This window comes from Phaethon lepturus, unplaced genomic scaffold (assembly GCF_000687285.1).
Source record: "Phaethon lepturus isolate BGI_N335 unplaced genomic scaffold, ASM68728v1 scaffold24999, whole genome shotgun sequence".
Taxonomy (NCBI): domain Eukaryota; kingdom Metazoa; phylum Chordata; class Aves; order Phaethontiformes; family Phaethontidae; genus Phaethon; species Phaethon lepturus.
Genome location: NW_010566018.1, coordinates 27151 through 40081, shown reverse-complemented (window position 1 = coordinate 40081; position 12931 = coordinate 27151). Strand labels below are relative to the sequence as shown.

The following is a 12931-nucleotide window of genomic DNA, read 5'->3' as shown; positions in this document are numbered from 1 at the left end:
CCCCCCCCCCCACTCCCCCCCCCCCCTACAAATAGTCAATATATCTTCTCTAAATGTAGTACATTTCATAATTTTGAAGTTCTAAAATTCTAGTATATTGGGAGTAAAACCATCTGACAGATCTAACAGCCAAATGCTGTCTCTGCATAACTCTGTCATAACTGCACTTGGACCTCAGAGATCTGGATGTATTTCTAATGAAGAAAGACGAGGTCAAAAGTTGACCACCAATATGTTACTTCAGAGATCTTTATTTTCTATATGACTGTGTTATTTGCGTCAAAGCACACAACAAGATACATAATTATCTGAAGATGTCTACAGCAATCTGCACTCAAATGATATCTAAAAAAATTGAAAAAAGATTAAAAGTAAGTAACAATGACAAAACAGAAGGGCTATTAGGAGCCATTGACATTCAGTTGAGATTGTGACCTTGGCAACACACTAAAATGCAACCAGGCTTTCTTCTTAGAGGCCAAAGAAGATCAACAAAGCTGGTGAAGTGTCTAGAGAACAAGCCCTATGATGAGCAGCTGAGGGAACTGGAGTTGTTTAGCTTGGAGAAAAGGAGGCCTGGGGAGACCTTCTCACTCTCTACAACTACCTGAAAGGAGGTTGTAGCGAAGTGGGTGTCAGTCTCTTTTCCCAAGTGACAAGTGATAGGACAAGAGGAAACAGCCCCAAGTTGCACCAGAGGAGGTTTAGGCTGGATATAGGAAACATTTCTTCACTGAAAGGGTTGTCAAGCACTGGAACAGGCTGCCCAGGGAAGTGGTTGAGTCACCATCCCTGGAGGTATTTAAAAGACGTGTAGGTGCGGTGCTTAGGGACCTGGTTTAGTGGCGGCCTTGATAGCATTATGTTAGTGGTTGGACTCGATGATCTTAAGGGTCTTTTCCAATCTAAATGATTTCTATGATTCTAAAGAATAAGTTGTCAAGTTTCTTAGTAATCCAGTGCTGAAACAGACACATACAGAAGCACAAAATAATAGAAACACATATAAAAAACTTTGTGACATGGCAAACCTAGAAAGATCTGTAATGATTTCATGACAATTAGAAATATTAGTATTCTTGAAGATGAACAGAGTCTATAGCATGGTACAGTACATCAGAGACCACAGTTCAACTGCTGATATTTCAGCAGCACTCTTTTCAATGGACTTCCACTCTAAATGATGCCATGGTATAAGTGTCATCTCTTAGCTAGCTTGCCAAGATAAGAGGAAAAACTTGGCTCATATTTTTAATGCCTTTTTGTTATATCCAGCTAATATCTAAATTCACCTTGTCTACAACCAGAAGGACAAACAAGCAGCTCAGTTTTGAACTCCCACCAACGTTTTTTTCAGATCAGCAGAGGACCAGCACCTCTTTTCCAGAGACATCTCTTGGCTGCTAAACAAAGCCTGGAAATCTGAATCCATTCATGAACTCAGATTTCCCATGTGGCAACACACCATGCCTGAAACTGCCCCACTAGCTCTCGAAAGACATGTACACTGTCCTTAAAATGGCACACATCAGAGTAGCTTGGGTTACATATGTCAAAGTTTCATTCTGCACTATGCAGTAACAGGGGAGGCTCTCAGTATCACTAGATGTATCAAGATACTAAATTAAGGACACTAGAAAGAGAAAGGAAGAATTGAAGGAAATAAGCTAAACCAAGAAAGTCATCAGGGACTTGATGTCATATGAACCAGTAACTGTGTATCTGTAAGTATTCTGTGGCGACTTTTCATCCCAGCTGAGGAAAAAATTATCCTTCAACACGTTGAAATATGAGAAGTTGCCGCAGGATGGAAATTCCTTTACAAAGCAGTTTATAAATAACCGATTAGTCAACAAGTACTTTTGAGAGTCCATGTATCTCCTAAGTCCTTTGCTCTAGAAAAAAAATAATTACAGAAGACTTGACTGAAATTTATTTTTTTACCTACATTCTGTTCATTATTTTTCTGTTTAAAGAAAATACAACAGTGACCAATCACTTCCAATAAAGCATGAATAAATGAAGCCCATAAATAAAGCCTCCCTAAAAATGAAAATCTGGAAATGCTTTGTTTTATAGAAAGCTATTAAAAAAATATATAGGGAAAATCTGAACTATCTCATTAAGGTGCTAGCTAGTTCTGAATACTATTTGTAATAAATGGCTGGTGAGCTTCAGTCATCATCTTATCTTACTGTTATGGAGACCTGAAATCTTGACCATGTCAAAATACTTAAAAAAAAAGATTAAGAAAAAACATGTCAGCATGTCCTCCTGGTGCATGTGTCAGTTCCATGTGACAAGCTAATCACAATATTAAGCCAATAAATAGAAATATTTTGGTGAATTAAATTTGAGAGTTAACTGTTCCTCTGTACTGGTGAGTCAATACAGGAACATCTTGGAACTGAGCTTGCAGCTTCTCCATTGTTATACAAGTCCTTGCCCAAAATATTTTTAAATTCAGCTTTTTTGGTTTGCTTAGAGACTGATTAAAGATAATGTATATTGGTTGGCAAGCAAGGAGAATCAGGGCTCTAAGATGTTTTATCACAGGCATACCATGTACTACCTATACAGTAAAGAAATGATAACATTTACATGTGTTGTTGCTGTCAAACTTCAAAATGAAGGGACAATTCGTGAGACCTTATCTGGACCATTTATTTCTGGGTCACAGAGAGACAGAACAGAACATGGGCTCATAGAAATATTTCTCTATACAGAAAATATTAATGCCTTTTTATCAGAAGAATTCTGTCACAGTATTTCAGGAATCATTTGAAAACAAACCTATCTGTTAACAATCACAAGTTTATTGGTCCTATTCTTTTAATCCAAGAAAAAAATTCAAATTTTGAACCTGTCAGATGTTTGGCTATTAATGGAAAAATTTAGAGATGTTTTAACCTTTTCTCAAGAACACTGGCATAACTAGAACTTGTCAGCTTAAAAAAGAGCAAAATGATTCTTAAACAGAAGTAAATTGACGGGGCAAAATGTTCCATAATATTCTATCTGAATAGTACATTAATCTTACTACAGTGACTGGTAGGGTTCCTATCTATCTACATGTTCTCCTCTAATGTATCATAGCATAGAGAGGATACCAGTGCCATCCACTTCCAGAGCATGCATGGTAACCCTGCTAGAGACTAAACTCATTCTTGATAAACGCTGATTTCCTCCTGCGGCTTGGCACTGTATGCCTGATATATAGAACTCTCACTGAAATGAGTGCAAATGCACTGAAGGTTTATATCATGAAAAAGACATTTTCATATAGAAAATGTGAAATATTTTTCCATTATCATTTGATAGCTGCCTGTCAATAAAATTGTGCTTGCTATATCTTGAATAGTCTGTGAATGCACTGATGGGTAGGCTTCTTAAAGAGCTCTAACTTTCTTCAAAGCCACTAAATCCTTAAAAACTGGTGAAAAAAAAAATATATATAGCCTTGCTGAGATAATTTTCTCAATGTTTCCTACACTTTTATTAATAGTATAAAATGTAAACATTTAATTGACAGCTGCTGGGGGGAAAAATAGTTGCATTGCAGAAAGGCTTAGAGGGTTATACAGTCCTTTTCATGTATCTGTCCTTTGCTATGGACTTATTACAATCTCACAAAAACACATAGAAATCATTCATGTGTTACCCTGGGATGTAAGCTAGACAGTACTGGCAGAATTTCAGCGACACCATTCTGTGATGTAGTGTTCAATAACCCATAGTCAAAATTGCAACTCACCTTCTGCATCTTCTGGCCTTGTAAGATCGATGACACCAGGGCCCAGTTTTCCATCTTCACTGGGTTTCCCTGTTAACTGTGGGCCTAAATTTTCAAACCTTGTTCTTTCCTGGAAAAGAACAGAAGTAGTCTTAATGCTCCATATAGGTGAATTCTCATTATATGCCTGTGCATGTGTGTATGCACTGATACATGCCTTATTTTTTAACCTGAACAAATGATGAGTGCGTTTAATTAGAATTTTAACTCAGAGACAGTTTTTTACAGATTCTGAATGTTTGCATTTATGAAAATAAGTTTTAAATGTGAAACATATACAGAAACTTTGAGATTATTTTGATTTGCACTGCCATAATGCATAAATGATTGTACATGCAAGTACAAAACACTCTTGGCAGGAAACACTGCTGATCGATGCTGCTCACTTTGGCTTTCCACTTATTTTCTAACTTAAAATGGAAAAGACAATCAGCATTTGGGAGACATGAAAATTCAGAAGTTGAAAGAAAAATTTGTGTTAAAATATACTGCTAATTTAATGGAAAAAACACTTTTTCCCCACTATGAGATTCAAGTTTGCATTCATATCTCTGAGAAAACACAAGTCTGAATTTTATGAAAGAGGTTTTCAAATACAAGTATTTGAAAGAAGGAATAATAGATGACAGAACTGATATTATTATTTTGTCTCAGAATTTAAATGGTACCTCATTGGAAAGGGAACCTAACGAGATTAAAAAAAAAAAAGGAAAAAGAATGCACACTCCTAAAAAAAAAGAAAGCTTTTCCATAGGAAACCTGGAAGTAGAAAGAGGAAACTGAAAGGTATTTTATGTGTTAACCCAGTTCTTCAATCAACTACTGGACGGGGGCATTATAAATGACTGTGTAATATTGTCTCACAATAGTAGTCTCTGTAGTACTGTGTATCGGTAGCAAAGTATTCAATGGTTATCATTAATTTAGCATTCTCATTTGAAGGAACATAGCATGTTTTCCCTCTTGCCTTGTTGTTACCTCTTCAGACTAAACTTGGCATTATGTTGTACTTGTGAATGAATGAAACCTTGTTGTTCATTACTATGAAACAATATTAAATGTCATGTCAGCTTGAATTTACAGACATGAAATACCAGCTTTCAGCTCTATGAACAGTTTCTCCATGTTATACTTAATGCATTATGCAGAAGTAGAGTGCTGATTGCTGTTCAGTCTATTGTTCAATGACCTAGTTCTGTGCTGTGCATACTAGACATAAGAAGAAAACATTAGGAATTTCTCTCCTGCAAGATGGTTAGAAACTTGGAAATGTTCTTAAGGACAAAACAGACTTGATAGCCTTGACTCCTGATTTGCTCTACCTCCAAATACTTCTGCTTTCCAATGTGGTTATTTTTCTATTATCATTATCTTTCAGTAGTAAAACCCCACCAGACCAGCAACTGAGGAATTCTTTGGTTGCTCATTCTTTCAATTCCTTCAGCCATGGATTTTTAAAAATTATTTTCTGTTTAATTTGCAGAGGACAACAAGCAAGCACAACCTGACATTGGATTTGCCACAACCTGCAGCTGAGGCATTTCAAGTACTAACTGCATTTCTAAAAGTTCCTCAGAATCTTCCAGTTGTCGAACAAAATAACTGCATTTTATATTTGGTTAACTTCTTAACTCATTTTCTTCTGTAAAATATGTGGTTGATGAAGGAGTTTACATATGCAAAGGAACTCACAAGAAAAGAGAGTTACAAATGACATGTGACTGCAGAAAGGCACTGCAATACTAGAGGCCCAATATTTTACTGAAAGATGTTGTGCAATGTAACAATACACCTGAATCATCAGGATGGGACCTGTTTTACTGGTAGACAGAATAAAAAATAAGTTTATCAAGGAGTCTGCATTGCATTGCAAAGGGCTGATTTGCAGCTGAGATAAAAACAAAGATCAGTAGTAAGAAAACAGCTTTTGGCACATATATTGTCTCTTCCAAAATATTTGTGCTAAAAGCTTTTTCTTAAGGATGTTAATATAGCACCTGCAGTATTCTTGGAAAAACAGCCTTTAAGTGTGCTTCAGAAGAAGGAGAAATATCCTTCTGCTGTAAAAATCAACAGACCCTGCTACATATCAATATGCACATTTGAAATATCTTTCTAGTCATTCATTCTCTTTGATTCTACCAGAAAATATTCTGTTAAAAAAAAAGAAGAAAAAAAGAAAGTTTCTGAAAGAATATCAATATTTTGACGTGGAAGGAGAAAAGAGAAAATTACACTATAAGGTTCAGGAACAGTAAAATGAAAGCACTTATACCATAAAAATACCTGATCTTGTCAAACAAAGGAAATGTACTTATAGTTATTTCATAACCCCCTCCTTCTAATTCATAAAAAGCTGTAACAAAGCTAGCGATATTTAAGTCTTTGAAATGCCTTTTAAAGTAATTCCATTGCTTGCTTTTTTACTGAAAATATTCTTCATAGTCATCATAAAAAAAACCCCTCAATATTTGCATTTGGTTTAGACAAATTCAGAGAACTGTAAAAAACAGAAAAATGTTGCTCAATACTAATAATGTTTTTTTCTGTTAGATGCCTTTACAATTCCATGAAATACAACAAATTCATGTGAAATTTATTATTAGAGAGGAAACCTGTCCCACTAGGCTCTAATCCTTTTTTATGGAATTTGTCTTTGCTCCTGTCTTGAATTAATCCTAAAGAGAATAGTTACTTGCACTAAAAATCCTTTAAAAGTATACCTTTTCCCTAGTATGAGCAAGGACTGAGAAGACTGATTCTGTACATAATGTTCCTATATGAACAAAAAATTACATACCTTCATTAAAAGTAAATGGCTATACATAGCTGCACTAACAAATATGTTACCTACATGTGCATTATATTTGCACACATGTACATCGACTACTGGGTATATTGCTACCTCCCTAACCTACATGAATAAAAAATTTTGTAATAAAGTGCACCCCTCTGGACAGTGCATGCGTTCTGTTTCCTGTGAAGAAGCATTTTGGAACTCTTATTTTGAACTGATTTTTTGTAATGGCTGCGGAGCTTATACTGTATAGTCACATTAAGTTTTCCCATTTAAATTTCAGAAAAAGGGTTTAGGACATGACACTGACAACCCTTTCTCATGACTAAATCAACACAGTCAATTGAGTTTGCACTAAAAAACTGAAAGCTCTGCCCAGCACAATTCATATCCTTTGTGCTTCTTTATATGTTGAACACACAGTAAAAATAACAACTTCTTTAAAATGAGAAAAAGAAGAGAAAAAAGATTCTTCTTACCAGCAAAATCTTAATTTTCTGTTCTGTGATATGATTAGGCACTTATTTATGCATTGTCAGTCACAAACATGCAGAAAACGTAAAAGTTATTGAAAAAATTAAAGTCTGCTCAACTGTCTTGCAGGACTGTTGGTTCTCTAAGTGCTTTGAAATTATGATGTATGAGGTAGATGTTGCATATTAAATAAAGATATTTAAATTATAAAGCCCCCGTTAGTGAGAGCTGATGAATGTTAAATGTTATGAGCTACAAGGCTGTGGCATCCATCATATTCACATATTATCACAGTCAGTGATGGAGCAGCCCCAGTGATGACAGATAGACTGCTAGATAGTTATCCCTTATTTCCAGAATCGCCAAGCAAGCCTTTCAACCCCTTTGGCATTATTTTTAGCTTTGCATAAATTAGCAACTTTTCCTTCACATTCTGGCAGAAAATATCAGTTCTTTCTTCACGTGTGGAAGGTAAAAGAATGATTTAGTGAAGCAAGGAATAAAGGAAAAGGAAGCAGTAGCCCCTACCTGTGAAAAGGCTGCAAACTTCAAATGACTATAAACAAATATAAAATTGTGATCTTGTGAAAGAACAGCAGTGAAGCAGTAAGCACACAATAATGGCTTTTCTCTGCACTTAGATAAAAGCTGAATTTTAGATGTGCACAGTATATTTTCATAAAATTTTATATACTATGTTTTATACACTTATTGGCTATTCCATAATAATGTGTGTGCTAACAGTAAAATTGCTCTTAAATTTATGTGTGTTATTTATACATTCCCACGTAACAATGCTTTTTGTTGTAAAAAATATTCTGTTTATTAATGTAACTTTACAACCACTGCATCCAAGATCCGTGGTAAATTAATGACATTTTTATTATTTTATAGTGTCATTAAATTTTTACTGATCACTCCATCAAACAGAAGCAATAAAGGCCATAATGCAAACTGGGACACTTAGATCAGGGGAGCAGGAAGGCATTCCATATAGTCTGAAGTAAACGGCTTGCTATAAATGATATTTATACCATCTTTAAGGATGTGAGAATACTTGGACAAGTTTGGCAAAACTGTTTCTGTAGTACCGTGGATTGTGTACTTAAATAACAGTTTACTTGCCAGCAAGACAATTTTTTTTCAAACCATATGCGAGAAGATGACTGATTGCATCCATCTCTTGAAAAATAATATACGAAGTGTAATAATACACTGGGCACTCCTCCCTTCTGGATTACCAAGACTGATCCGACTATACCCATGCCTCAAATTATTTCAACATGCTTGCTTTTTCCACATCTGAAATGTATGCTTAGTCTGAAATGGAAAATGGCATGCACGCTGATCGTTGTGTAAAAGATTTAAAATATATGTATTTTTTGCAAACAAATACTTTTTATTTAAGTAGACATGTTTGGACAATGATGTAATACCCTTTATTTCAATAGTCTAGTATGGAAGCAGTTACCAACATTAATTTAAAGAGCCAGTTTCTAGAAACTGAATTAATACAGGTCATTCACAGAAGCCACAGAGCATACAACTGAGGGGATATTATTTCTTCTGAGGACAGCACTTTAGTTAGAATGACTACAAATAATTATGACATGTTGTCTTTATGTATGAAATGTATTTCAATTGAATTATTCCATACTAAATGTTCTAGTAGCTTATTTGCTAACTGTGATCTATTCCCTTCATGTACCATGGACAGTAAACAACAGGCAAACAACTTACTATATTCAAAACATAGAAAGGACATTTTCAGTAAATCACAGAGAAAATTATTCCCAGTTTGAATAAGGAGGAATCACAAAACCTTTTTTTGCCCCCTGGAAAGTCCAGATACAAATATCCCAAGCTTTTCACCTTCTTCTTACTACTTTTTAACAACTAGGACTGAAAAGTTAAATTACCCTCCACTTAGAATCTTTTGCAACATCTTGGCACAGCAGGGATAATTACAAATTGACTTTCAGCCTTATCTCTGGATATTTTAGTTGTTATGGGTGGGAAGTTTAAACATTAACCTTATTACAACAATGTCAATCATCCTACTGGTGTGCAGGCATGCAACTGCTGGAATTCTTTGGATGGCAAAGTAGATAAACACAATAGTGGCATTATTGTTACAATTAAAAGCAAGGCATTTGGTTTTGCAGAACTGTGGTGAATATCTAGAACTTGTTTTCAACATCATAGCAGCAGGAGTTGCTCCACAAAACCAGAGAAATTAAATTAGCAAAGTAGGCAAATTTGTGGTAGGAATGCTGATATTTTAAGATACTACGAGACACAAAGAATATCTTTTCCAGCCACTGATTTACAGGTTGCATGAATGAAGGATATGCTGAGTTCTGTGATGTTGACACAACCTGACCTTACTTTATTTTCTATGTAAGTGAAATACCTGAATTCAATGATCTCAGGAACCAAAGAGGGACAGTTCAGTGAATTTTCACCCTGACATACTGCTCTTTTCAGTTTTTGAAGGTGCCTATCTTGTTCATAAACTCTTCCAGTACTATCTTTGTACGCTGAACATACAGCATAGACTAGCATCCCTGCCACGGACTACAGATTTGTGTAACATTACAACGCCTCAAAGCAAACAGTGTGCTTGAAAAGATGTGGGGAGAGAGAAGTCATTAGGTCCCCTTTTAAATATATTCTTCCATCTTAAAGCATAACTGAAAAGTAAGAGATTAAAAGCAGATAATAGGGAATATAGACTAAAATTCCTCTGCCTGACTGGCAAGCCTCAGCTGGCTTCCACGTGACAATCACAAGCAGAAAATAGTCCAAAGTTGTTCAGTAACAGAATTTCATAGTGATTATCATGATTTGGGACTTTCTTCTTTTAAGACCCAGGTTCTGGAGTCAAAACTGAGAATTGCAATTTCATCAAAGTTTAAAGTGTCTAGAAAAAAGTTTGAAACTGCAGGCAAAAAATTAATCAGATAAAAAAATGCCAACACAAGCAGCCTACTTGTAAACACTCTCTTTAGTTAATTATTTTGGAAGTGTGATTATAAGGTTCAGAATTCCTAGAGCCTCTGGTTAGTGTGAGCAGTAGCCATCTTGTTCTCTGAACACAAATAAGAAGGATTTAGATGAATTCCCTGATTATTGAGAGCATTCAGCACATACTAATAAGTTAATAGACTTCAGTGCATTGAAGTTTGTCTTTAAAAATAAATGTATGATTCTAAAAATATTTTTAAAAAGCAAAAAATAGAACAGATAGCGAATGTTTCCACCGAAGTAGGCTATTATGCCCTCCTACACATGAAGTAATGACATACCCATAACTATTGCCACGCTTGCAGGCACTCCTAAGCTATGGATCTGCCCTGGTTAGATTACTTTCAACAGGATTACTGCACTTACTGAGCCCCCTTAACCAAATGCTTTATGTCTTTGTTCATATGGTTTTAATATGGTTTTAACCAATTGCAAGGTTATTTATAAGTTTGCAACTCCCCAGTAGTTAGAGTTATGAAGCGTTCAGACTTAAGCATATCCAGTTGTGTGGTAACCCAACTACTGCTTTCATGCGGTTTCCAACTTTTTATTCATGCACAAAGGCATGATGCATGGCAATATCTGAGAACTTTCTGATTAACTCTTTGTTTCAGCAGCAAATTCATACAGCAGCCTACAGTAAAATTACACATCAATGAAAATGTAAAGATTTAAAAAAAAAAAATCACACAAACTCTGGAATTCCACCTTAGACTGATGAGAAGTCATTAGTCCTTGAGAAACAAAGGAACGATCAATTAAATTAACAGCTGGTAAATGAAAAGCAAACAAAAGGAGTTACTACTTTACACTCTGCATAATATGGCTGTAGAATTCACTAGAGGTCAGAAAGAGTCCAAAGCTTGGGCTGTCACTTGTTTTTAAAAAAGCTGGATAATTTTATGACTGTTAATAACATTTGTAGTAACACATGCTAAGATAATCAAATCTCGTGTTCCAGAGTGTAAGCTGTTCAACTGCTGGGGTCAAAGAGAAATTCCCTCATTCTTTCTGCTGCTCCCTTCCCTCCTGACCAACATCCACAGATGATTAACTGGGAGCCTTCTAAGGAGAGAAGTTAATTTTCTTTCATAGCATCAGGTACTGCTCACTAGATTTAAGGGAGAACTGGTAAATGGTATAGACCACATCTATTTACCTTGTAATTAGAAAGAATCTGAATGCAACCATTTAAAAACACATTTACTTTTAACTAAACACATACATGTGCAATTTTGAGAGACAGATAAAAATAAACACAAATTACAATTGACATGTACTGGGGAATAGGAGGACCTTTTTTTTTCTGCGCTGTGAAGTGACTAATGGAAGCAATTCAATAGCTCCTCTTGGACCTTCAGAATGGTCATTCAAATTTCTAATGTTTGAGTTACAAGATGCATAAGGACATGGCAAAACAAAGTTTTTTTTCTTAGAGGACTAAATACCACAGAGGAATAATAATATACATTTTGCTATATTTTAGTTTAATTTAGCAGTTGGTTGGACCTTGTCAGTTATGGTGCCACTTTCATCAAGTATTTAAAAATGGAGACATCGAAATGCCATAAAAGTGTACCAAAATTAGTTACCAAATTTAGACAATGCCATGATTCCGTACATATATCTGCATGTTGCCCAAAACTTTTCTCTTTGTGACTAAATTTCATTAAAACTATTGTCATGCATTAGAATCAGAACAGAATTTAGAAGGTCAGAGATCTGGTTGCTAGCTTCAAAACTGTGAATCTCCTTTTCTCTTAATCATCTAGTAATATATTCCAGGCTGAAAACACAGCTTTAGCAAGAAGCCACAGCAGTATAACAACCAGCAGAACTATTCTAGGTTCAGCACAATTTTTTTGGAATGGAAAAAAAAAAGGCAGAAAAGAAGTCACCAATTTCAATTTCACTGCGGTGTTCTGCAAACCTCAACAGCACAAAGCAAATTCAGCTGTCCTCCACACAGGGTTGGGAAAAGAGAGGTCTTTAAGCAATCTAGAACACACACACAGACATACACACACACCACCGGTCAAACATCTTGAGAAGCAACATGATGTTCTTTTATGAACAATATGGAAATATAAGTGCATGCAAACAGACACACACATATATATTTGATTTTAGACCTATAAAAGCTAAGACAGATGATGTTCTCATAGATACTTTCATTCCATCATTTCAACTGTGACTTACGATAGGCACATGTCATATTTTGTGACATGATCAAACAATACTGGAAAACCTGTGATAAAAATGGACTACTTGATGTAATAATCAATTATCAAATAGCAATAAACACACTTTTCCTACTCCACATGTGGGCAGTAGTTATAAAAGTTTAAAGGCAAATATTTCAAATACACTATTTGTAAGTATTTTTACAATTAAAGAACTAAACTTCAGGGAAAATATGAATCTGAGTTTTGTGCATTTTATTACAGCAATCTTTGAACATGAATAGTGTTGTATATTGTAAATATAGATTCCAGTAGCTCCGTTATGGTAAATCATCCAGGGCTTTGGAAGTACAGATATGTAACCCAGATACTCTGAATGAATCACTGGGGGCACCTACCCCTTTTGTTTATCTCTATAAGCAATGTAGGCCTCTAGACATCACTGTTCCATCCCATTTGCAGGAAGACACCTGAAGTAGTTTAAATTGGTGATGCAAAAGACACTTGGGCTTAAATGTTCATATTCATATTTAGAATTAGAAATGCAATCAAGGCAGTGAACAAAATCCCACCAAATGCTACTGTTTTCAAGTATATGCCTTGCCTTGTGCTGGATGTAAATATTTAATTGCATACCATGCATATATAGATTAAGTA

At 35.3% G+C, this 12931-nt stretch overlaps 1 protein-coding gene across 1 annotated transcript in view; it reads right to left on the bottom strand.

The window, feature by feature from the left end:
* SOX6 (SRY (sex determining region Y)-box 6) overlaps positions 1 to 12931 on the bottom strand; it is a 66043-nt gene that overhangs the window by 26537 nt on the left and 26575 nt on the right. Inside the window, exon 5 of the mRNA XM_010295368.1 lies at positions 3755 to 3863. Within this exon, the coding sequence (XP_010293670.1) occupies positions 3755 to 3863 (109 nt within the window). The remainder of the gene's footprint in view (positions 1 to 3754; positions 3864 to 12931) is intronic.